The sequence below is a fragment of the Crinia signifera genome, chromosome 1 (genome assembly GCF_055691185.1).
Source record: "Crinia signifera chromosome 1, ASM5569118v1, whole genome shotgun sequence".
Taxonomy (NCBI): Eukaryota; Metazoa; Chordata; class Amphibia; order Anura; family Myobatrachidae; genus Crinia; species Crinia signifera.
This window is the reverse complement of record NC_139217.1, coordinates 439,298,070-439,325,092: the sequence shown is the minus strand read 5'-3', so window position 1 is coordinate 439,325,092 and position 27,023 is coordinate 439,298,070. Positions and strand designations below refer to the sequence as shown.

At 46.4% G+C, this 27,023-nt stretch overlaps 1 protein-coding gene across 2 annotated transcripts in view; it reads right to left on the bottom strand.

The window, feature by feature from the left end:
- The window catches only part of ANKRD55 (ankyrin repeat domain 55), a 105,088-nt gene that overhangs the window by 42,578 nt on the left and 35,487 nt on the right, over positions 1-27,023 (bottom strand). For both annotated transcript variants that reach the window (XM_083153531.1, XM_083153537.1), the window contains exons 4-8: positions 17,333-17,463; positions 15,552-15,661; positions 14,430-14,490; positions 6,087-6,215; positions 4,319-4,503 (exon numbers count right to left, since the gene is read on the bottom strand). In XM_083153531.1, coding sequence (XP_083009657.1) covers positions 4,319-4,503; positions 6,087-6,215; positions 14,430-14,490; positions 15,552-15,661; positions 17,333-17,463 — 616 coding nt within the window. The remainder of the gene's footprint in view (positions 1-4,318; positions 4,504-6,086; positions 6,216-14,429; positions 14,491-15,551; positions 15,662-17,332; positions 17,464-27,023) is intronic.

The following is a 27,023-nucleotide window of genomic DNA, read 5'->3' as shown; positions in this document are numbered from 1 at the left end:
TGAAGGATTTCCAACATGAAAGGGTGGGCCCAATGGTGGGATGAAAGATGGGGAGCCCCAGAGCTATGACAATTTGGGCCAGCAGTTCCATTCCCTTAATATTAAACCACTGCTTTTTTGTTTCTATTCTAAACCTCCCTAGGATTCTATTGAGCAGACTAGCTGGATAATATCCCCAAATATTAGTAAAACAGAGCCCCCCTCCCCATGTATTCTGTCTGTACATCAATTCCAGCTTCAAAGTGGCTGCTCCACCCTCCACCTTCTTCCTCCCACCCCCAAAACTCTGCTCAGAGCCTGCTGTACGTCTACAAACCACTGAGTGGGGATCTGGATGGGGATGGTCTGCAGAAGGTTGAGGATGCTGCTGCATGCCTGGTTGACATTATAGTCAACATAGAGAAAACAGAATATTGAGTATACACACTAGTTTTTCCGAAGGGCCAAAATGAGCAATATATTTTTAAAAAGTACAGGGTTTAACCAAGAATTTATTGAACTTCTCAGCAGACTCTGGGTCCTAGTGCCCAGCATGTGTAATACATAGCAGAAATAGATGGATAGTGTTGCACTCCCAACTATCCCAACCATTATAACATAGAAAAATAAAAATATGTACAGTAATTGCGTAATAAGAGCTGCAGGCTCCGTGTCTGTGACTGAGCCCTAAGACTTAAAAAACCTTAAAATCCCGGTTGTATTATTATCTCATCTATTATAGCACATTATTACACAGATTAGATCAAAATTGGTGGAATAACTTATCTTAATATGCTACAGATGTCATAATTACCATTACCATATGTATAAAGGCTTTTAGCTAGGACGTGTAGTAGTCCCAGCTGGCTGGTTTAGGAGGTAAGGCTAGCCACTATTATTAAAATAATATATTATATTTAGACTATTCATCTCCTGGGGAAAATAAGCTTTTAATTACATTTTCATCACCATTATAATTCCATGGAGAAGACTGCACTCTGGGACAGCAGCACATATGAGAGTGCTTTATGGCAGTACAAAGAGACCTGTCTCTCCTGACATACCCATGCACTATTAGCTGGGCTCTGTCTGTCACTCATTTGTCTGCTGTAATCTCCATCAAGCCTCGGTCATGTGCTGAGCCCTCCCAGTCCCCGCACCTTCATTAACTGAACAGTATTGCCCATGGCGGTAGTATTGCTCCTGGCAGTAGTGACAGAGATCAAGCGGCAGCTAGTGGAGAGAGAGGGGGGAAATGGGAATTTCTTAGCCAGACCCACAGTTGTGCCCACAGCGTTGGCCTTCAGCTGTCTATTAATGATGGTGTTTTATGTATTATTTATTTTGTGTCTTTGTGCTATATGTAATAAATTCATCAAAGGAGCTTATTTTACGCCTATTAAATAAATTGACTCCTTTGATAAATGTAGATGATAAGCTAAAAAGGCCATGAAATGTTTCAATCATAACAAACTAAAGGGGTCACTAAATAATAAATAAATACGGATCCAGGATAAAATACATATTGCTGGCTGTCCTGGCTGTATCGCTAAGAACAAGTCATTATTTTAGCCAGGACTATTGAAATGGCATATTAGGAAAGTACTAGCACTATGTAATGGACACGTAAGCCCAAATGTTGACCTCAGGTGTTGACCTAAGCCCTGTTGTCCTACAGTGGTCGACACCAATGCATGTCGACCCATACCCACTTTATGTAGGAACTTGTCATGTAATGACACCAGTCAAGGACTACAGCTTTTACCCATTTATGGCATGAAGCCGTTTTCTGAGGGTATCTGGATGGCAGATTGACCGTACAAAAGTCCACAGTCAATAGGTCGACAGGTAAGTGTTCAAGAGGGGTAAAATGGTTAGGCACTAGGAGGAAGGTTATGCTCTAGAGCAGGGGTGGCCAACCAATCAGATGCAAAGAACCAAAAAAAATAAAAATCTGTTTTGGTAAGACAAAGAGCCGATACCATGAAAAAAGGGTGTGGCCTAGCTCCTGAAAGGCCCCACCCCATTTTGAAATAGGTTGTGGCTTATATACAGATTGAGCCAGTTACATCTATTCGGCCTGAGCGCCATATCTTTCCGTCTCAGGGCGCCATTAGATGAGAATGGGACGCATGTGCCTGTGAGACAATCGCACATCCCCGTCTCGGCAACCGGCGCATCGAGACGGAAAGATGTGGCACACCGGCCGGATAGATGAAACATCCATATATGTTGGTATATATCATTGGCGCCAATTCTGTGGGAGCTCAAGGGCCCGAGCACCCACGGAAATTGATGAGCACCCATGGGCCCTTAGTCCCTCTGCTGGGCCGCCATATTAACTTGCTAATTTGTGGCTGCAGCACCCACCTCGCCAAACCAGCCGCCTGGGAAACAGTATGCCGGGATAGCAGGAAGAGTGTATTCCGTCCGTGGTGTAATAAGTGGACGTGGGGCGGGTGGGCCAGCCTGTGCATACTGTGGGGCAAACCAGCCGCCTGGGAAACAGTATGCCGGGATAGCGGGAAGAGTGTATTCCGTCCGTGGTGTAATAAGTGGACGTGGGGCGGGTGGGCCAGCCTGTGCATACTGTGGGGCTCAGGCGTTTGACGTCAGACGCTGGCGCCGCACAGCACATATACCGTGCACTGACTGAGTAGCGCAGCAGCGGTGGAGAGTAACTGTGCATGCGCACATAATTTTATGCACATGTGCAGCCCATTGGTGTAAGCGGGCGTGGCAAACTGCATGTTCGCTGCTCCGTTCACACCTAGCAGTGCGGGCGGGGGGGATGGGGGTCAGTGCGAGGGGCTGCACCCATGGGAATGGCAAGCATTTCATGGGCAACCCCATGAAAACACTGGGCGTTTCCATGTAAATTTGCCTGTGACACGGGTGCGGGGGGCAGGCAGCTGATGGCAGCTGATGTCAGCTGCCCGTCTGCTTCCCGTACAGGGCCCCTGCAGGTGTAAGACACCATAGAGGTGTCATATGGTTGACCACTAATGGTCGACAGTCACAAGGTCGACAGAGTCAAAAGGTCAAGGCAAAAAAGAAAAAGAAGTGGCGCTGGTTTTGATGAAATAATCATACAAATATTTAATATAAATTAAAAAAAACATAACATAAATAAATTAATACAACAATCAGATAAAATGGTGATTTGATATCTGGACCGGAGGCTGAATGGAGTGGGACCAATGAATGGTTAGTCTTGGCAAATGAAGATATGGCTATTGCCTGAAATAATTCAGGTTGCCTGGTGGGCTGATAGTTACCACTGGTAGCAATTTGGCCATCAACAAGTGGCAGCTCTTGGCACAGCACCCGTGGTAGCGCCTGTCCGTGCACCCTAGGGAGCACATTGCAATCCAGAGTCAAAAGGTCGACAGGTGAAAGATCAACATGGTTATATGGTCGACATGGTCAAAAGGTCGTCCTTTAAAGCCTGTCGAACTTTAGACCCTGACGACCTATTGTGTGTCAACCTTTAAACCCTGTCGACATTTTGACTGTCGACCTTTTGACCCTGTCGACGTTTTCACTGTCAACCATTAGTGGTTGACCATATGACTGTCTATGATGAGTCAGTCTATGATCAGTCCGGATACCGGGGGGGAAGGGAGAGATGCGTTAAAATGATACGCAAAGCTGTCAACAAGAATGACCTCTAATACGCATAGTTACCTCCTCCCCTGCATTCTACAGGAGACTCCCTGAAATAACATCAATCTCCCTCTCTCCCTCATTAGTTTTAGCAATCTCCCTCATTTCACCTAGCCCACATTACACTGTTACACCATAGTTACCTCCCCTCCTGCATTCTGCAGGAGACTCCCCGGAATAACAGCAATCTCCCTCTCTCCCTCATTAGTCTAGCAATCTCCCTCATGTCACCTAGCCCACATTACACTGTTACATTTTTGGGGAAAAAAAGGAATGAGAGATAGACACATTTACATTGAATCACCAGCACCATTTCCCAGCAATTTACCAAATATAGTATCTCTTACTAACTGCTTTGGGGATCATCTACATCTGGATATAAGTCATTTTACAAGATTCCTCTCAGATGTAGCAGTACACAGCCACGCTTCTAGGTGCCACGTTCACAATCTCTTTTCACAATCTCTCCATATAGGGAATTAAACACGCCCTGTGGGTGGAGCATGACACACCCTCTCAATGGGGTGCTGTGCAAAATTCTACTACCAACTTTAATCTCCCTGAAACTAGTTTTCAAAAGTAGGCAAGTATACGGCTACACCAACTTTTGGAAAGCAGAGGAGGGGATATTTGTGGTGGTTGCACTGCAAGGGGCACATGAGCCAATGTTTACCTGTCATCCACATCAAGGGCCTGCAAATTGCATTCTGGGACTCTGGCCAGCTCGCAGATGATGTCACTGTATCCGGCTGCAGCTGCTATGTGCATACATGTCTTCCCATTCTCATCGTCATAGTTGATGGTGGACTGACCCTGCTGATGATCCAATATTATTGAGCACAGCACCCTATTTCCACTCTGAAATTAAAGCAGAATACGTGTATATTGAGTAAGTCATGCAAATTAGGAAATACTACCACACTTAGGTCTGACAGTCTGACCTAACTATTGGGTTCCTTATGTCAGAGATGTAAATGGATCCTCACTATTTGAAGACAAGAACCACTTAATAGATTTAGGGTGGGATGTACTAAAGGGAAAATGCGGTAAAACGGGGGTTTTACCGCATTTTCCTATGTACCATTACCCGTCTGCCCGTTTCCGCCAGGCAGGGTATTGCCACCTCTGGGTGGTGATACCCTATAGAAGCCTATGGGCTTCTATCGACGTCCGCTGCCCGCCATCCGAGCGACCCGTCCTCCCATCCTCCATCGATCTCCTCCTCCCCCAGCAGGTGTCACAGCCGGGAGGACATCCGGCTGCAGGGGGGAGGAGGAGATGCCGGGGACACTGACAGCCGCCGAGATGTGACGGAGACCCCTGCACACCACATTACAGGTATCGCGCGGGTCTCCGTCACTGCACCCCAATGGTAGCATTGCGGCGGCTGGGCAGTGAGGGGCGGCGATGTATATTAATACATCCTGCCCTTAGAGCTTTTACTTAAAAGCCAAATATATTATGCAGAAACCTCCCAGCTATCCCTGGTGTTGGAATATGCCTGTCTGGCAGTTTTGGTATGTTTCAATCTAAATGAAACTAAACATCCTGACAGATGAAAGTTTTCTTAGGTTGCCTGCAATAACTAGCACTTTATTCACATGATTTCCTGGAGCCCTATTGCTTCCTATGGGGAGGAAGTCCTAACAAACACACCACCCTCTCTGGCACACTTGCCTACTTTTGAAACTAGTTTCAGGAAGATTATAGTTAGTAACAGAATTTTGCACAGCACCCCATTGAGGGGACGTGTCACACTCCACCCAAAGGGCGTGTCTAGTTCCATATATGGAGAGATTGTGAAAAGAGATTGTGAACATGACACCTAGAAGCATGGGTGTGCACTGCTACATCTGAGAGGAATTTTGTAAAATGACTTATATCCAGATGTAGATGAGCCCCAAAGCAGTTAGTAAGAGATACTATACTTGGTAAAGTGTTGGGAAATAGCGCTGATGATTCAGTGTAAATGTATCTGTCTCTCATTCCTTTTTTCCCAAAAAATTTAATAGTGTAATGTGGGCGAGGTGAAATGAGGGAGGTTGCTAGACTAATGAGGTAGAGAGGGAGATTGCTGTTATTTCAGGGAGTCTCCTGCAGAATGCAGGAGAGTAGGCAACTCTGCTCTCTGGCCATGACTTTCTCTTAGCAGTGATCATGATGCCCAAGCGCACTAACACTACCAGTCCTGGTAACATACAGTACCACCGCTAATAATTACCAGTGGGATCATCTGTGCGAAGTTATGTGGGGACAGCGGTAGTTAAATACCCTCCGCCAAAACTTGCAGAGTTGTACTGTATACCTAATTATCCCTTAATGTTGTGTATACAGAAAAAGGTACAGAAAATTTCAATGTTCAGTTAATGTTATGGAAAACAGGTGTCACTAAAACTTTTACTACACCATAAAGTAAATCAACACACTGTATAAATCAGTACCTGCACTGCCCAGTGAAGAGCTGTTTTGAAGTCTTTATCCACCAGAGTGGGGTCTGCACCCTTCTGCAACAAGAGCTGAACGTGCTGTGGCCGGTTATGAAAGGCTGCCCAGTGGAGGGAGGTCATCCCCTGTCATACACACAAACAATATAGAAATGCGGATTTGATAACACAAATTGGAGACACAACTGTTGCCTATACAGTACAAAGAGATGAGTAAATAATTATTCCCCTCATTACACATTTGGTTACAATATATTACTTGTTTCCTCTGCAAAATCTGGCCTCAGTACTACCCAAATGCTCATTGCATGGGCTCGTTCCAGCTCTTTTTTACTATCAATTCTGCAAAGTAATGCTGGGTACACACCAGGACGACTAGGGCCCGATTCTGTCAATTTAGATCCAATTCCGACCGGTTGTATGCAGATTGTATGTACTATCGTGTGTTTTTGTCATTTATTTGATCCGATTCCGATCCGATGCGCGTACACGCCACTCGTTTGGTCGCATCTTTGGTCCTACGTGCTGCAGGTAGGATCCGGCAATCCCAGGCCGACCGACCGTCAATCATATGCAGATCGTGAGTGTTTTTTGCCGCCTCCGTCGTCCGTCCGTCGGTGCGTCCGTCGTTTGATCCAGCCTATTTGAGTAGCATTTCCTAAACACTCCCCCGGCGCCATGTTTTTCCACATAGCAAACAGTGCTGGCGCAGCAGTTGGACTCTCCTTCTTGTCTCAGCTCCCAGAACAACAACCTGGTATGTTTGCACTCCCAATGCTCTCCTATGCATGCCCACTGTTGCCACCAATGTATATAGTGTGTATAGAGCACTGGTTTGTCAACCGTGCACCCGACCATGTCACTGTTTGCTCGGGTGGGCCCCATGTGTGTATATATATATATATATATATATATATATATATATATAACCATTGTCCACCATTGCAGTATTCCATGCACTCCTCTCTGCTAGGCCCCATTCACCTGTGTGTGTGTGTGTTTGTTTGTGTATATATAGATATATATACATAAACCATTGTCCACCATTGCAGTATTCCATGCACTCCTCTCTGCTAGGCCCCATTCACCTGTGTTTGTGTATATATAGATATATACATATAACCATTGTCCACCATTGCAGTATTCCATGCACTCCTCTCTGCTAGGCCCCATTCACCTGTGTGTGTGAATAGCAAAATGCACAATAAAATGTATAGTGGTTTTCATAAAAGTTTATTAACATTTTAAATACTTAAAACATAAGAACTAGGTAAACTGGTAACTATAACTATAAAAATTTAAATCAGAAACAAAACATGGATCTAACTATAAAAATTTAAATATGAAACAAAACATGGATATAACTATAACAACTAAAATGGTTTTATCTTTTTACAGTCCAAATGTCCAACGCAAAGGAACAAGAGTTTTTAGAAGGGTTTATAGAAAAATATCGTTCACACGAATGCCTGTGGCGAACAAAATCCAAAGAATATTCAAACAAAATGAAAAGAAACCAAGCCTTGGAGGACTTGGCTCACTACAGTCTCCCATTTCACCCAGAGGCCAATGTTGAATGGGTGAGGAAACGCATCCAGAATCTGCGCACAGTGTTCTTAAAGGAACACAAGAAGGTGGAGGCAGCAAAGAAGTCTGGTGCTGGAGTCGACGAGATGTATCAAACATCGCTCTGGTACTATGATAGGTTGACGTTCACCCTCAGCCAGGAGTCGATGAGAACAGGAGTAGTCCTGATGGTCGAACAGGAAAACCAAGAAGTCACGGCGCAGGAGGAGGAGAATTCGCAGTCTGCATCGGTGAGTCTATTTTTTTGGCTATCTAATTGATTCCTCCTGCTAATCCACAGCGCCCTCCCCATTAAAGTAGGCCATGTACTCTTCCCTCACCTGTTTGGCTCGTGCACTCCCTGTGTAGTGTTGTGTTGGGGTTTGCAAGGAGGATATCTGCACTACCTCCTCTGGCAGTTCTTGGTCTTCTTGGAGTGCTGTGCCTGTAGCCCTTTGCTGTGTGGCTTTTCTGCGGAGCAAATTGTGCAGGACACAGCACGCCGTGACAACCCAGTCAATTTTGTCCACCCTCAGGTTAATGGCAGTGTGGAAAATGCGAAACCGGCTAGCCAGGATGCCAAAAGCATTTTCCACAACACGCCGTGCCCTGGATAGCCTGTAGTTAAAGATCCTTTTGTCATGGTTCAGGCCCCTTTGCGCATATGGCTTCATGACATGCTCGTGCAGGCCAAAAGCCTCGTCTGCCACAAACACAAAGTTAAGCCCCTGTTTAGTTTCCTGGACAGACGGCAAGTGAAGGGTGTTTGCTATGAGCCTTTCGTAGAACTTTGTGTCCTTGAAAGTGCCACCATCCGATGCACGGCCATTCCTTCCTACATCCAGGAAGATAAACTCATAGTTCGCATTAACAACAGCCATTAGTACAATGCTAAAATAGCCCTTGTAATTAAAATAGTAGGAACCACTATTGATAGGCTGGGCTATGCGGACATGTTTGCCATCAATGGCTCCACCGCAATTTGGAAAGTTCCATCGCTGTTCAAACTCCTCTGCGATGACTTTCCATGCATTCACGCTGGTAGGGAACTGAAATTAGAAGTAAATAGAATTGATTAGTAAACATGTTCAATTTTTTTACAGCTTGGTGACTACCCACCTGCAACCCCAGACCTATCTGTCCTATCTGATAATGCATGCACATCGAGCGAAGCTCCTACTCCGGCACGCACTCCGCCACCCACCCTGGAACCCACTCCACCACTCCCCCGTGCCAAAAAAATGCGTGGCAAAGGAAAAAAAGGAGAAGCAGCAGCACATGAAGAATTTATGATGCGGGCACAGCAAGTCCTGCAAAGAAACCCGGACAAACATGACAACTACTTCACTTATGTGGCAGAGTGTGTTCGCAACATGGCTCCGGACCAGCAACTTACTTTTGAAAAGGTATGCATGGAGTTGGTGTATAATGGCAGTTTAGGGTATCTCAACAGTGGCACTAAAATAGTTGGCATGGGTAGTGCACCAGACACACCACTGTCATTAGAATCACCAGTGCCTACTCCGCCTGCCACCGTAGCAGGCCAGTCGAGCACAATTCCAACACATACCCAGTCAACACCTACACAGCCTTCTCAACCCCCCCAGTACCGTCAATTCTACAGTTCTTTACTGATAGAAGATCCAGAGTCTCCTGTTTTTGAGGATCTGTCTTAAAAAATAGGCTATTTTATCATTTACCATCGACATGGTCTCAGCTGCAGGTATGTGATGGCCACTGCTCACATGGCGTATGGCGCACATCAATGGGGCCGGGACCATTGCATCTGCGCCATGCGCCATGTGGGCTGCAGCCTTTACATATCTGCAGCAGACATCCTCTGCCACACAAGGGCCACAGTGTGTTTTTTTGTTTTTTTTATATGCTGCTACCTGTACCTGCATTACCAGAGGGAGAACAGGATTCTCCTCAATCTGGATAGCAAACTCCATTTATTGCCCTTTTGTCTTTGCCAATAGTATGGGGTACTGTGCGGCAGACATGGTCTCAGCTGCAGGTATGTGATGGCCACTGCTCACATGGCGTATGGCGCACATCAATGGGGCCGGGGCCATTGCATCTGCGCCATGCGCCATGTGGGCCGCAGCCTTTACATATCTGCAGCAGACATCCTCTGCCACACAGTACCTTATCCCTACTGTTGTAAGGGCCTGTTCCAGAAGTTACCAGAGTGTGTTTTTTTTCTTTTTATATGCTGCTACCTGTACCTGCATTACCAGAGGGAGAACAGGATTCTCCTCAATCTGGAGAGCAAACTCCATTTATTGCCCTTTTTTCTTTACCAATAGTATGGGGTACTGTGCGGCAGACATGGTCTCAGCTGCAGGTATGTGATGGCCACTGCTCACATGTCGTATGGAGCACATCAATGGGGCCGGGGCCATTGCATCTGTGCCATGCGCCATGTGGGCCGCAGCCTTTACTTATCTGCGGCAGACATCCTCTGCCACACAGTAGCCCGTACTTATTGGGAAAGTTTAAACTGGGTCATACATACTTAAATCTTTATATATAGTGTGTGTTTTTGTACAATATCTTTTATATATGGTATTATAATGTGTTGACACAATCTATTTACTATTTTACATGTTTTACCTATGAAAGGCCTAAAAAACCTGTTTCTGTCCTAGGCCTAAATTATAAATAAAAATATTTTGTTTGCACAATAAAGTGTACGGTGTATATTTCATCCTTACCTTGCAATACTGGTACTGCAGCACCTTCACAATGGCTTTGCAGGTCTCCGGGATGATGAGACCCAAAGCTTGCAGGGAGATGAGGGATCCAAACTTTAGGTCAGCAAGAGACCGTCCTGTCGCCAGAAACCTCAGGGTCACCACCAGCCGTTCCTCAGCAGGGATAGCCATGCGATACTTGGTATCCTGCTTCTCGATGTGGGGAGTCACCAGACGCAGCAATTCCTGGAATGTGGCATCATCCATCCTCAAGAAGTTACGAAAATCGTCTGGGTTATTTTCCCTGATGTCCCTGAGCAGTGGCATGTGCGAACGAGTCTGACGCTGAAGTAGCCACTGCTTTGTCCAGCATGATCTTTCTCTCCTGCGCTGGGCTCTCTGACGCCTGAGCTTCAACACTGCATAATAGAGCAGGTACTGTTGCTGGTGACTACCCATCACTGCATTCTCCATAGTGCAGGGTTAAAAGACACTTTGTAATGGCAGGCAAAACAAAGTAATGTGTAAATAGCTATGTCCAGCGTTCAGCAGGTATAAACCAAGCCTCACTAGTAACAAAGCAGAAATACACTGGTTTAAAATGGCTGCTGCTATTCCTATCCCCCTCTGCTAGTCCTATCCCCCTCTGCTAGTCCAGCCCCTTCATTCAAATTTCAAAGGCCAATATGACGACGGTCGCATGTGTGCTTGCAAAAAAACAAAAACCAGAGATCCGACCGTCTTAACAACCATCGCGGGTGCATCGGGATCGGATCTAGATCTTTCCGCAAAAAAAAACAATTTTTGCTAATCGTTTGCTGTGGACTGCCTGGGAGCTCCCGGGAAGTCCAAGGGAAATCGTTCCATGGTCGTCTATCGGTCGTGGACGACGGTGGTCGTCCTGGTGTGTACCCTACATAAGGAATTTAACTGTGCCAAGTGAATTTGTCAAAATAGGTGTAAAAATTGGCAATCAAACATTTTCATTCATCATAATGACTTGTAATGTTTCCCTGGTACTTCCTTGTGTATTATCACGGCGCCCATCGCGTTGCATCGCATACCACTAATTAAGGTATGCGATGGGACCCGATTTGAGCCTTTCCCCGGGATGAGTGTACAATTTTAATATCGCATCGCATGCCATTATAATGGCATGCGATGCGATGCAATTTCCATGTTAAATGCCCACCCAGACCCGATTTTTAATTGTATCCCCACCCTGATGGGTAATGACTATGTTAAGTGCCCCCCCATTGTTAACGCCACCCCACTATCAACACCAACCCGAAGCGTGGCGAGCGCAGCGGTACGCGTCCTCCGACCTTTTCATACCCCCACTATCCATGTCGGCATGGAGTTGATTTTATATAGTGTGGTGAGCGCAGCGAGCCACTGAGCCCGAACCGTGACGAGCGCAGCGTCAGGTTGGCGTTGATAGTGGGGTGGCGTTAACAATGGGGGGGCATTTAACATAGTCATTACCCATCAGGGTGGGTGTACAATCTAAAATCGGGTCTGGGGGGGCATTTAACATAGGAATCAGGCAACTGGGTGCCTGTACAATTAAAAATCGGGTACAATCATGCGATCATATTGCGATCATATTGGATATTGCCCAAGCTGGATTGAAGTCCCAATCCGCCCCTGGCTGCAATCACAATGATTTTATTTATATCTAGTATAACTAAAAAGTAATATAATTAAATGAACACTTCATTTAATTATATTACTACTCAGTCACAGAATTTGGTCCGGTCAGCCTAAAAGGCTGTGATTAAACATAACAAGTTTAGCTTTTAATATTAGATTAAGGTTCCAAGGACTCTGAATATAATCACAGCATTGTCCCAGCTTTAATGAAAAGAATAATTATTACTATATTTTTTGATTATAATTATTGTTTTCGTTCATGTGCCGAAGTAATTCTCGGTGCTGTGCAGTGTGGTAACAAAGACAAAGCAGACAAAATACTGAAACAAAAGAGCTTAATGGATCCTTTTATTATTGTTACATATTCAATGCGATCTGGGCTTGATATTGGGTGTGGTATAGGGTTCCGACGAGATCGAGATCCCGACAGTCATTAGTCCGACGTCGGGATCCCGACTGGCCGGACTCATACAGCATGGTGCTCGCCACGCTGCGGGCACAGTGGCTCGCTAAGCTCGCCACCTATTCCAGGGTTGCCGACTTTATTATTCTCCTCTCCCGGAGAGGAGAGTTTCAGCAGCCGCTCAGCGGGCGGGGCTTAAGAGTGACATCACTATGCCCCATGATGTTAAACCAGCGAATTCACGGATCTCCGTGGAGGGGAGGGGCTAAAATGACGCGATTGTGCCGTTTTAGTTCCGCCCCCTCCTCTGAGACCCGAGGATTGCGGCATTTTAATGCCGCGATCCGGGGGACAGCGGGGGTCCCCCCTGAATCCTGGAGGGTTGCCCACCCTTCCGGGGGGCCGGGAGGGGGACCCGATTTTCGGGAGACTCCCGGAAATTCCGGGAGGGTCGGCAACCCTGACCTATTCTATTGGACCCCCACGAGGGAGAATGGCCGGTGGCCATCGGTAACCCGTCTGTCGGTGTTTTAACAGTCGGGATCCCTACTGTCGGAACCATGTCCGGCACCCCTTGATATTAACACCCAAGATCGCATTGTAATATGAGATCACTTCAGCTGTAGGAATTTATAACACCCGCAGGGACCCAGGCCCTGATAGGTGGTTCCAGTTCTTAGATCTACAGTGTCTAGATAGACAGTCAATAGGTCTACCCCAAAAGGTCGACATGCAATAGGTCGACAGGGTGAAAGGTCAACATGAAAAAGGTAGACCCGTGAAAAAGTCAACATGATTTTTTCCTGATTTTTTTTTTTAACTGGCTTGTTTTTACTTCACCATCCATGTTGGCAAAGAGGGAGAATATAATACTGCGTGCATAGCGTGGCACCGTGCCCGAAGCATGGTGATCAAAGCAAGCCATGCCATGCAAAGGTATATACTAATTGGGGGTTCATGCCGATCTGCTCAATGAGCTGCTGGGGCTGCTATGCACATACACAGCTGACATTTCTGAAGGAGGGTTCCATGGTAATCACCCGGCACTACATCCACAATATGTAGCCCATAGGCCAGGGGTGGGGGAACCTCCGGCCCACGGGCAGTAAACGTCCCGTAACCAGTCTGAGTGGCCCGCCCACCCACTCAGCGGTCTGGCCGAGAGTCAAGTACGGGCGAGTTCTCGCAAGAGGTCGGTAGTTCTTACGAGATGCCTCTTAATCAGCAGCAGCCGGAGACAGAGTCCTATTCAGTGGCAGCCGCCGGAGCGTGGGACGGCTGCAGCGGGGCAATTTGTAAGCAGCATTTTCATGTATGGCCCCCGAAGGAGTTTTACCCATTACAAACAACCCTTGCCACAAAAAAGGTTCCCCACCACTTTCATAGGTTATAACAGGCTACCACCATCTTCAGAGGATGAGAGAACAGTGGCGTAACTATAGCTCTGCAGCCCCCGCCATGGCGGGAGGCGCAGAGAAAGTGTGGGCGCCAGGGGGTCTGCGGGGCTATAGTTACCCACTGAATTATTATTATTTTTTTTGGGGGGGGGGGGGGGGGGGCGCTGCCAACATTTTTGGCAGGGGGGAGAAAAATTAATAGTTACGCCACTGTGAGAGAGTGGAGTAGAGTACATGGGGGGGGGGGGGGGAGTAGAGTAGAGTAGGAGAGGGGGTAGAGGACGATGGTTGGTGGAGGTCGAGGATGAGAGGATGTAGAAGACAAAAGGGGTAGAGGACAAAAGGGGAGGTATAGGATGAAGGGGGGGGGTAGAGGAGGAGGGGGATATAGAAGGGAAGGGGGTAGAGGTTTAGAGGGGCAGATTGAAGGAAGAGCATGGTTTTGAAATGGTTGTGACAGCCATCACCCTCTTATCTTAACCGCCCCCCCCCCATGTATCTCACTCTGTCCCTCTCATTCCAATACAGATCCAAGTAAAGCCGAGTAAAACTGAACCCGCTCATCTCTACTATTCATTCTATGTGCAAGCTGCAAGCAAACCAACTTTCATTCAGCACTACTCACCTCATTGTCCTGATGGTTAATCTCACTTAGCGTGGACTGTTGTAGCAGCACAGATAGGAGCCTATGTCGAAACAGACAAACAAAAATAGTTGCAGTTACAGTAATACAGAATCAGTAAAAAAAGGATACTTTAAAAATCTCTACATACAGGCCCTTATTTTGGTTCATACTGTCCTCCGCTCGCGTGCACAGAGAACCGATGTTTTTTTTCTGCCCATGCGCATTTCTACACGTGTACATGCGTCAGATGCATGCTCATGATTACGTGGCGGCACTGAGCTCATGATCACCTGGCGTCACTGAGCTCATGATTACGTGGCGGCACTGAGCTCATGATTACATAGGGGCACTGAGCTCATGATCACCTGGTGGCACTGAGCTCATGATTACGTGGCGGCACTGAGCTCATGATTACGTGGCGGCACTGAGCTCATAATTACGTGGCGGCACTGAGCTCATGATTACATGGCGGCACTGAGCTCATGATTACGTGGCGGCACTGAGCGCATGATTACGTGGCGGCACTGAGCTCATGATTACGTGGCGGCACTGAGCTCATGATTACGTGGCGGCACTGAGCTCATGATTACGTGGCGGCACTCAGCTCATGATTACGTGGCGGCACTCAGCTCATGATTATGTGGAGGCACTGAGCTCATGATTACGTGGCGGCACTGAGCCCATGATTACGTGGCGGCACTGAGCTCATGATTACGTGGCAGCACTGAACTCATGATTACGTGGCGGCACTGAGCTCATGTTTACGTGGCGGCACTGAGCTCATGTTTACGTGGCGGCACTGAGCTCATGATTACGTGGCGGCACTGAGCTCATGATTACGTGGCGGCACTGAGCGCATGATTATGTGGCGGCACTGAGCTCATGATTATGTGGCGGCACTGAGCTCATGATTATGTGGCGGCACTGAGCTCATGATTACGTGGCGGCACCGAGCTCATGATTACGTGGCGGCACTGAGCTCATGATTACGTGGCGGCACTGAGCTCATGATTACGTGGCAGCACTGAGCTCATGATTATGTGGATTTGTGGTTACAAGATAACATAAAACTGATGCTACAAGTACATAGCGAAACAGTATTAAGCAACATTCTGCCTGTACCTGACGTCAGCTTCCGCAGTGGCTGCGTGCAGAGGAAGTCTTCCATTTTTATCAGGTATATTCTGCTTGGCTCCATTCCTGAGCAGACTGACACAGCCTTCCAGCCACCCCTGCAAGTAGGGGACAACATACCATAGTCTGTATCATTGAAAGGGAGAGACACGTTACTGCATTACCTACACATTCATTTCCGCACTCTATGTCTGAGGTTTGCATTGTTCTTGATCTTGTCAGATATAATACACTGTGTAAACTGGAAGTACGATTGTAAATATAAAATCATTTATTATTGATAACCCTATTGTGAAAGGAAGACAGTCTCTTGCTAATGCCCAGGCAGGTCTCTTCCCTGCTAGTCCAGTACATGAAATGCCACTTTGTAGGGTACTCAGGGGCATAGGGAGTAATTCAGACCAGACCACATGGCTGTTCGCACAGTGGCGGTTGTGGATAAATTTGGCATGCATACTGCCCACAGTACGCATGCGTGAGGCCATCCTGAAATGACGTCCTGCTACTCTTTCTATCCACAAGCCATGTGCAGGATTCCTCCGGGTACTCCGGTTTCCTCCCACAATCCAAAAATATACTGGTAGGTCAATTGGCTTCCAACAAAAATTAACCCTAGAATGTCTTTGTGTACGTGTACATGTGGTAGGGAATATAGATTGTAAGCTCCACTGGGGCAGGGACTGATGTGAATGTTCAACTATACTCTGTACAGCGCTGCGGTATATGTGTGCGCTATATAAGATACTGTTAATAAATAAATAATATGGTGAGCTGGTTACGATGGATGGTTAATTTCATGGATGCGAACAGATGTGTAGCCGTACTTATCCTTTAGCACAGCGAGCATATTAATTTGTAAGGCGGAATGTTACACTAGTGGGGCGGTGGCTTAACTGAACGCTGGATGCTGGGAATTCGCGGCCGTGTGATCAGGTTTTAATTACTCCACATATAGCAATTCCTAAATAAAATAGTCAGGGCAGATGGACAATACTCAGAGGATCCAGTGATACCGTCCTGGAAAAGAAAGTTTCAACTTACCAATAAATAAATATTTTTAAAAAATGACACAAAGAAAAACTAGTTTCAAAATCAAATAAAAAATTCAAAGTGAGGTAGTTGACAATTGGCAGTCAAAAAGGTCAATTGCTTTAAATAGTCTGCAATCTGCGGTTGACATTTTGGGTAGTATTCAATGCCACTCACCACGGCCGGCGAGGGGGTTAAACAGCGAGGATCGCAGAAAACCAGCGATCCTCGCTGATTAACCCCCTCGCCGACCGCTTGCCTTATTCATTGTTCCAGGATTCCCCAAACAGCGAGACCCGCGGCTAATGCAGCGAACCCGCTGTATTTAGCAGCAAGTCTCGATGCTTCTGCAGCCGCATACTCCGATTCCCCCTCGCTCAAAAAACAGAGCGAGGGGGAATTGGCATATGAGGGGGGTGAGTTGAATACTGACAGGGTGAGTGGTGACAGCGAGCAGGAAGCCCTGCTCGCTGTCGCCGCTCGTCCTTGGCATTGAATAGACCCCTTTGACTGTTGAACAATCATGATAAACCCATTTCAAAGGCGTCTGTTATTGTTTTCTTTCACTCTCCAGAACAGCCGTTCTCAGCTCCAGTCCTCGAGTACCACCAACGGGTCATGTTTTCATGATTTCTGTAATCCTGCATAGGTCAGTAATTAATCCGCAGACAGAAAATCCTGAGAACATGACCTGCTGGGAAATCTTGAGGCATAAGGTTAGAAGATAGACATTTGCCTACCAGATAAGTGGCTAGTGACAGGCTCGTTCGTCCACAGGCATCTTGGGTGTTTATATTAGCTCCCATTTTCAGTAACAGCTTCACTGTATCAACCTGACGTCCTGATACAGAGTGCATCAATGGCGTGCAACCTGGAGAAAATCATTAGGAATTTGGTTTGAACAGTGTCTAAAATGAGCTTTATTCAAGTCATTCCAACATTATAATTTATTCATAATACAGGTCAAGTCTCCTATATCTAGGGTGACCAACTCATCCCTTTAATCCGGGACACATTAATTACACAGGTTCTGTGGCTGGCTTTCACCTGCTTTTAAACTGCCACACCTCAAGACTCCATTTCACCTGGTTTTAAACTGCCACAGAACCTGTGTAATTAATATGTGTCCTGGATTAAAGGGATGAGTTGGTCACCCTACCTATATCTGAAATGGTTGTACTTGTGACCAAAAGCATTTTGGATTCCGGGATTTCCATTTTTTCCCCCTATTTTGGAATACTTTCATGTAGATCCCTTTAAGATGCAGACAGGGCCCTCATATATATCAGGCTGTGTATATTCACTGCCTAGCGAGCAGGTTAACATCACATGCATTATCACCTATGCGCATATGCAGAACCCCCCATCGGGGACGGGGATGAATTTGGACCTGTGCCTGACCAGGTCTGAATTGGCCCCACAGAGTGAGATGTGGGCTGCATGAACATTGGGGAAGGCTTGCAGAGTCCAGAATGTGGCATCTGCAGCACCACCGGGCTCTGCGTCTGGGTAGAGGAGAGGTCCATCTACGCCGCCCTTTTGTTTTATCCCAGGGTAGTCACTTGGGGATTATTTTTTTGCAGGGGAAGATTGACATTTTCCGGTGGGCCGGTCCAGATTTGGCTGCTTTCTCCCCTGGCTGGGCCGTGGGCTGCAGACCGCACTACCACAGTGGTTAGCGGCCGCAGCCACCAACTCCTGGCTGACCACAGTAAATATGGCCACCAACCAATTCCTGGCCGCCCACAATAAATATGGCCGCGGCTTTGACCAGTGTGAAGATGGCTGCGGGTCGCTTGAGCGCGGTGGTGGGCGGAAACGGTCGCAGGCAGCGTGGCACCAAAGCCGGGTAATTGGCAGTACCCCCCCCCCCCAGCCGGGTCATTAGCGTAACCACACCCCATGCCCGGACTGGATTCAGTAATCAATCCGCCCCTGTTTGTTTGCTTTTCTCCTGTAATATTTTCTAATTAAGGGCTAAAGCCTAACTTGTGGTAAAAACCATGAATCCACTGCAGTATTTAATTCTCTCTGCACATGCTACATCTGCCCCCCCCCCCACTGCAGTGCAAATGGTTTTGTCCATTCGAGAAAGAATTTGCCCTTGCGAGTGAACCAGAATAAGGGCCATAAGGTTGACAATTTGTGAAGTGTCAATAATGAGATGACACATGTGATCAGATCTTTATCAAGGACATACAAATGTACAAGTAACACATTATCCTCCAATGAGCTAATTAGCAGAAACCGGCTCAAAATGTCCTTGTGAAGAACAAACCACAGAAAAAAAGCTTAAACCGCATTAAAACAAAGGCAAAGTCATGTAGTAAATAATTATGAATACATTATTAACATACTGTATATAGCAATAGTAACTACAGTGTATTGCCCTCCCTGCTGGTGAAAGTTTTTCCTGGAATTCTTTGATGAAGGCTTCTACATGCAAAGTAAAGGGCATATACCACGAAGAGTGCCAGGCTGCCCTCCTGAGTTACTTCTGTTTTAAGTGAAAGAGGAACTAGAGACTAGAGCAGGGGTTGGCAATTATTTAAGCTGGGGGGCTACTTAACACTTCCAGCAAATATTCCAGGGTCGCACTCCAGAAAAAGGGTGTGTGTCTTTGAATGAATTATAGCACACCATATACCCCTTTTACACATCATGCAACACAATAGTAGACCCTTTGTACGTGCCCCTTACATATTATGTCACACAGATTGAGGCAAATGTCTCATTATGCCACACGGAATGAGTGAAAATTCACATTGAAGGAGTCAAAATTCACATTGTTCTGAACAGAATAAGCCAAAATTCACATGGAATGAGTCCAAATTCACATTATGCCACACAAAATTATCCAAAATTCAGCGCCACTTGCCATTGCGTTACTGAATTTACCCCCTAGAGATTATTGTTACAGCCATGCTAGTTGGCTGATTGGAAGGAAAATCTGTTAATGTACGGGTGCAAAGGACCATCAAACATTTCCTTCTAAATGCTGGAAAATGGTCAAAAAGGGTCATTCAGGCAAATTGGTGAAATCAAATGGATTTATTGGGTGGTGTCACATCCACCATGGCGTTTACCCAAAACCCCTGTGCTGTACTCAGCCCTAGGCTCTCTAGCTGCACTTATAGAACCATGGCGCTCACCTCTGCTTGTGTCCCTGGCTCCGGTGGGGTACATGTGGCCGCATTGTCATCGCGTGGTGATACTGGCGCTATGTGCTCCGCTTCAATGCAGGGTATGAGTGGCGTGCCGCCATGTGTGTTTGTGCCTTGTTAGCTCTCTGACTGAATGCCGGCGTTGCGCACAGGGCCATCTTAAGAGCATTATGGGCCCCCAGGCAAAACAGTGCAGCGGGGCCCCGATCAAATATGTACATTCAAAAAAATATATATAATAGGAGGGAGAGTGAGAGAGAGACTGAGAGAAAATGGCACCCACTCAACAAACTTGTACCCGCCCGGACCCCACAATGCACTCTGTCCATGCACATAAACAACCTCCTGTTCTTCCATGTTTGCTGCACAAACTAACCAGGTGTATAACAAAAAGAAAGAAAAAAACAAAAACCTGTAATAGATATATAGAGATAAATATATATTTATATCTCTAGAAGCAAAATTGCACCCACTTAAACAACATGTCCCCACATGGCAATCTGCTAGAGCACATAAAAATAGCATAAAACAGGTCTTAGAAAAAAAAATTATAATCTCTGTACAGGCCAGGTGCTTGACATAATTTTTTTTAAGTATAGGAGCCAGACAAACAAAAAACAGTGCGCTGAAAAAATTACACCCTAATGCCTATAACATGTCACACACCTGTTACATATTATACCATATGCCATAAGGCCATTACACGTTATGCGTCACACTGTAATAACTATTACATAGTATACCACACGCGGTAATGCCCATTATGTGTTATGCCAAACACCGGAATGGCCATTACACATGCCACACACTGTAATGCCCATTACATATAATAACATATGCTGTAATGTCTATTAAGTATTATGCCACATAAGTGGTGCTTACATGCTTGTTGCTATAGGTTTCTTGCTAGATACCAGGGGTCTCTTGCTTGATGCCAAGGGTTTCTAGCTTGATGCAAACAAAAGGGTTTTGTGCTCAATGCCAGGTGTTGCATGCTCTTTGCCAGGGTTTACATGCCCGTTGTCACTGGGGATTAAACCTCCGCCTCTTCGCTCCCTCTCTTCACCATGCATGGTATTAACGGCAACAGTCGGGGCAAAGTGGTGGACAACTCACCCGTGCTTGGGCATGCACATGACATATGGGGACATTGGAGGACTGGAGATTATTTTATTTTATGCTTGCAGCTTTCTTTATGTGCTTGGGCATGCACATGCCATGTGGGGACATGTTTCATGTTTGTTAAGAGGATGGACACCATTTTCTTTCCAGAGAGAAAATGATGCCCATCCCCTCAACAAAGATGATGTCCCCACATGGCATGTGCATGCCCAAGCACGGAAAGAAAGCTGCAAGCATAAAATAAAATAACCTCCAGTGTCCCCATATGTCATGTACATGACCAAGCGCATTTAGAAATCATTAAGCTGCAAGTTGATAACCTGCCCTCCTCCCATGATGTCCATTATATTTATTAACGGTCAGGTCTCAGGGGTCAATCACTCTGAGATACCTGCACAGCACCACTGGTATTCTTCTGCACAGCGCTGCCGGCCACCGGGTCTTCTGCCCATTGACACCAGGCAGTTTGCAGAGTCTCTGCACTTTGGTGCCAGGCTCGAGCTGCATGGTCTCCCACGCAGCGCCTCTGGCTTCAGAGTTGCAAGCAGCAGTGTCTTATTCTCCCACCACTGCTGAACTAGGGCATGGGACGGCGGCGCAGCCACTGGGAATGATATAGGGCAGGCAGGGGTAAAGCAGAAGGATGGGTAGTGACTAGGTCAGTGACAGTGATGGGGGAGCAACGGGCCCCTGGATCAGCTTGGGCCCCATAGCAGCTGCACTCCCTGCAGTTACGCCACTCTCTGAGTCCCACTCCCGACCTCATTACAAGCAGGCAGCGGCAGGGGTAGCCGCCCGTGACTCCAGCCACCCACCTGCTCCAAAGAAGATATCTGCTTCTGCGCAGCATGCTAGCCAGCTCCACACGTTGTTAGCGGGCCGCGGTGGTGTCCGTCGTCCTGCCTCCGCACTTTGCTGATGCGGTGCAACTGCAAAATGTAATGAGTGGCGTGACCATGACGTCTTTACATCCGGGCAGCCGCTCATTAAATATGCATGAGGGAGGAGCCGCATCCAAGGAGCAGACTGTGCTCTCCGAAACTGGCAGCCAGCCAGAAATCGGAGTCAGGTAGCTTTCATTTTTATTTATTTATTTATAGTGGCCGCCAGACAGAGCACCGACCCTGGGCATTGGGCCCCTAGGGTTATGGGGCCCCTGGGCAACTGCCCATCAAGCCCATACGCTAAGACGGCCCTGGTTGCGCAGCTGCGTACAATCCAGGCCGGCTGTAATCTGTCGCCCTCACTGGCGGGCTCATCTTGTTGGTAACCTCAGCCTCTCCTGTGCGGCTCCGCCTCCCCTGTCAGATTGCCTGACCTATTGCTGCACAGTTCACCTGTTAAGTACTGACTGGCCGGGGTAGTCCGGCAGTCAGTACAATGATGTCGATCCCTCAGCATCATTGCTCCAGCCTGGCTCTGTAGCTATCTGCTACCATCCTGAGCATCCTCACTGAAGATTCTCTGCTGGTCGTCTACTGCTCCAAGTGCCAAGGACTCCCTACCACCAAAGAGGATCCAGCAAGGTCAGCCCTTCCAAGGGGTCTCACCTTGCTTTCATTCCCGATGGTTACTTCCACGGTCACCTCTGTCTGCAGCTACGACCATACTCAGCAAGGACAAGTCTTCTTCATTTATTTCTTTATCCAGTTACCTCCAATCTTCATTCGCTCATCCAAGCTTCAACTCAATCATCCTATTCTCAAATTAATCATCCAATTCTCAATCCAATCATCCAATCCTCATCCAACTCTCAATCCAATCATCATCCAATCATCCAATTCTCAATCCAATCATCCAATCCTCAATCCAATCATCCAAACTTCAATCCAATCATCCAATCCTCAATCTAATCATCCAATCTTAAATACAATCATCCAATCTTCAACCAATCCTTCTTTCTTCAAAATATCCAATCCGATTCTTTATTAATCCTACAACTCTTCAAACAATATCACAATATTCTTTCAAAGACCAAGCATCATCATCTTCTGCAATAATATATTGGACTATTGACTTTATATTTGCATATCTGCCATATATCTTTTATGCCATCAGTATCATTGTCTTGCAATATCTTTATTAAATCAGTTTAATTTTATCTCACTTGTTTCACTCCATTCTGTCGTGGATGCAACCCCCATACGTTAAAGCACCCAGCCTACGTTACTCTACGGCTGGTGCTTCTAAGAGCGTGACAGGCGGGATGTAATGTGCCCGAGTTCAGAGGCTGTGCAGAATGCCATCTGAACTAGGACTTTGGCAATCATTAACTAAACATGGCTTTGCACGGCCGCCAAACTCCCAGGAGGGGGTGGACAGCCGGGAACTGCTTATTGAGGGTCCCATTCTTCATGCTGGCATTGCCGCTGCTTCCTGTCAATCAGCGGTGTCCGGCAGCAGCACACAGAAGCAGCGTGTTTAGAAGAGTAGGGAGAGCGCCTCGCCTGTCTGGGGCCTCCCCTGCTTTGCGATCCGCCGGTTCTGGCGAGCGGCCATGGGCAAACTCCGATGCTGGAAACAAATCCCCGGCACTTTGCATACAGTACCTCTCTCTCCTCACCCTTGCATAACTAGAGCGGAGAACGGGGCACTGTATGTGCTGCATAGTGCTGGGGATTTCCTTCCGGCATTGGGGTTTGCGAATCGGGCTGTTTTCACTCCTTGCAGTGAATCTTTTTAACTGAAAATCAGATTCACCCTATTCAATGGTGGGGGGAGGGGGGGCTCACCTTCTCCCCCACAAATTCAATACATAGCACAATGTACATAAAGTAATGTTTCCATCAGTACGTTACATTGGCACAGCCATCTGCCAGTCACCTTAAGAAGTTAACATCTGGCAGTCACCTTCAGAACTTTACCCCCCACAGTACATCAGAACGTGTGATAGCTAACAAGCATGGAATAAATTAGGCCTTCACTGTATTCCTCAGCTGTCACCTGCAAGGCCCTCCTCCCCCGAGTGCTGGTGCCCTAGGCTGCAGCCTACTTAGCCTATTGCTTAATAAGGCACTGGATATGTCCAGCCATGTGCAATATGGATAACCCTATGCACAATACATTCATCTCACTCACTACTTTCTGTACTCTCAATTATTTACTAATGACTTTTTAATGAATGTTTATTAAATGTCTTCTTCTGATCTTAAATGGCTTATGAGAGAATACGGAATTACTGCCGCTGAAGTTTATAATACAATTATAGTTCACAGTGTAGAATAAATCAGGCTGATTACTGTCAGTGTTACATCTATTTTGAAAATCCACAGAACTGAACTAAAATCATAGTAAAATCTGAATTGTCAATAAACCACATGATCTATTCCTTCCACAACCTACTATACCTCCTATGAAAACCTATGTTTTGGTAAGTGGGGGGTAGATTTATTAAGCTCGGTGAAGTGATAAAGTGTCTGGTTTTTATCACCGGCCAATCAGCTCCTACCTGTCATTTTTCAAACCAAGCCTGTAACTTCACAGTGAGGAGCCTATTGGCTGGTGATAAAAACCAGACACTTTATCACTTCACCAAGCTTAATAAATCTGCCCGTGTGTCACTGAATAAAATTTACAAAAGTATGACATTAATGATTTGCATCTGATATTCCAGAGGATTCTACTTTTGATGCAGTTTTATCACTAAACATATTTCCCGCTTAAGGACAATGGACCTTATTCTAGTCAGTTTGCAGCAGGGCTGTGTTCACACGGGGACCAATGTTTCTGTACTGTGCATGAACATGTGCATACGCTAGGTGGGTGCACCCACGGCGACCAGGACAGTGGGTGGCATAAGCAAACGCAGGGGGGGGGGGGGGGGGGTTCTGGTTGTCTGAAAAAAAACCTCCTCCTGGCAAGTGCAAGTATATTATGACAACAATAGCACTGGTATATAATATGATCAGTAGAGCTGCCACCACATCATGCAGTGTAAGGGACAGAGCAGAGCTGCTGCACATGCCTAGTGTACCAGCTTCTTCTACCACATTTACTGTATGTGTGGATCTGAGCCCTCAAACATCACAATGGACCAGAGAGCAGCTGCCAGGAGGAAGAGACAGGAGCCTTACCATGAAGTGGGAGATTGTGAGCTTAGAAAGTGCAGTACTGGTTGTATTATGTCTATGTATTTATTTATTATGATATGTTTAACCTTTTCCTGACCACTTATCTTATTTAAATGTTTGAAACGGCGTATACTATAGACCATCTGTACTGTTAAATATTAATACTGTATTCCATACAGTGTGCAGTGTATAAAAAGACCAATTTACAGGGCTGTTACCGCTCCCCCAGACTCCCGTACTTACTCCAATGTGCTGCAGAGTGGGAACTGATGTCAGAGAACCACCCTGCTTGGGCACCTCTGCATTTGTTCTGACACTCCCAGAAAACTTCAGGTTTCCACTCCCCAAAGCATGCTTCCTCCCCAGCAGCTCTGCGTTTACGATCCTCTGTCATCTGAACATGCAGTCAAATCTGCCCTTATTGTCAATGACAGTGTTCAACGGGGCCAGGTGATGTCACTAAATGATATCATTAATGATATTGTTTAGTGTGTATGCCCTGTATTGTTCATCAGGGAGTACCACCAATATCGTTAACGATATCCGCGGTGCTGCGAAACGCATAGTGTGTACCCACCATTAAAGAAGGGCAATGTAGCATCAGGACCCAGAGCGTAACTAGATATTCATAGGCCCCATAGCAAAAGTTTTCAAGGACCCCCTATTTAGCAACTGATGGTGATAAATGTATTAAAACATATTACTTAGACAGTAAAGATGGGCCCCGTTCAGCTCTTGGCCCCATAGCAGCTGCATCATACCTCCCAAAAGTCCCGAAAACCGCGGAAATATCCCGGGTTTCGGGGACATTCCCGCGTCCCTCCCACGGCCGGCAGTGTCCCGTGGTGAGGGGGTCTGTTGGGAGTCCCCCCTGTCGGCTGGTGAGCAGCGGTGAATTAACGTTGTGTGCATGCGCACATCGTCTATTCCTGCAGCCAGGGGGCTGAGGGCATGGCTAGAGGCTCACAGAGCCTCTGGGTCATGCCCCCATAGCAGCAAAACAGGGGCGTGGCCTCGCGGGGAGCCATGCACATAGGCCACACCCCTTTAATTAGGCCACGCCTTTGGCGCGCATCCCCCTGTCCCTCCTCCGGCTCCCAAGAAGTTGGGAGGTATGGCTGCACCCCTTGCATCTATGGTAGTTGCGCTCTTGTCAAGACTACATTGAATCACATTGGTATGTGATGGCGATGCACAACACATTGCACCTCCCCCATTCCAGAACATGCCTTACAAATAAAATCCTGTTCTACACTCCATAGAAATCATTTATCTCTTGTGAGATTGTGTTTGTCCTCTGTTAACCTGTTTTTTACTGTATAACAGAAGAAAATAATTAACACTCCAATGTCCTCATAGCATCAGAAAGTAAATTAATGTATTTGCTCTTTTTTTACTTAATTGCTACATTTATCACCAAATAAACTGTGAAATGTTGTATTTACTGATGTAAACTCAATGACCTGTGATACTCGTCATTGTGGTTCTAGTATAGAGAGATGAGTAACCAAGTAACAGGTCTTGATATTGAGGGAGATGATTGTATTGCTTTGTCTGGTAAAGCATCCTTAAAATAGCAGGAATGATTTTAGTCTCATGTAATAAAAATGTAGCTTTTTATGCTGTGAATCATTGTTTCTAGAGTGTGCTACGAACACAATGTTTTTTTATAGTATTTAAAAATGCTTGGGTTATTTTTTCTATGCAGCAATCATATGTCTCTGGGCTTGTGTACATGGTCCCTTACATTCAGATCTGATCGCAGTACAAATTTGTTCTCAAAATGGGCATAACCATGTGCACTGCAGGTGGGGCAGATGTAACATGTATAGAGAGAGTTAGATTTGTGTGAGTTATTTTGTTTCTGTGCAGGGTAAATACTGACTGCATTATTTTTACACTGCAATTTAGATTTCAGTTTCAACACACCCCACCCAAATTTAACTCTCTCTGCACATGTTACATCTGCCCCACCTGCGGTGCAGCATAGTTTTGCCCATTTTGAAAAGAAATTTGTACTGCGATCAGATCTGAATAAGGGGCTTGGTATAAGGGGGGAGTCAGGGTCAGGAGCG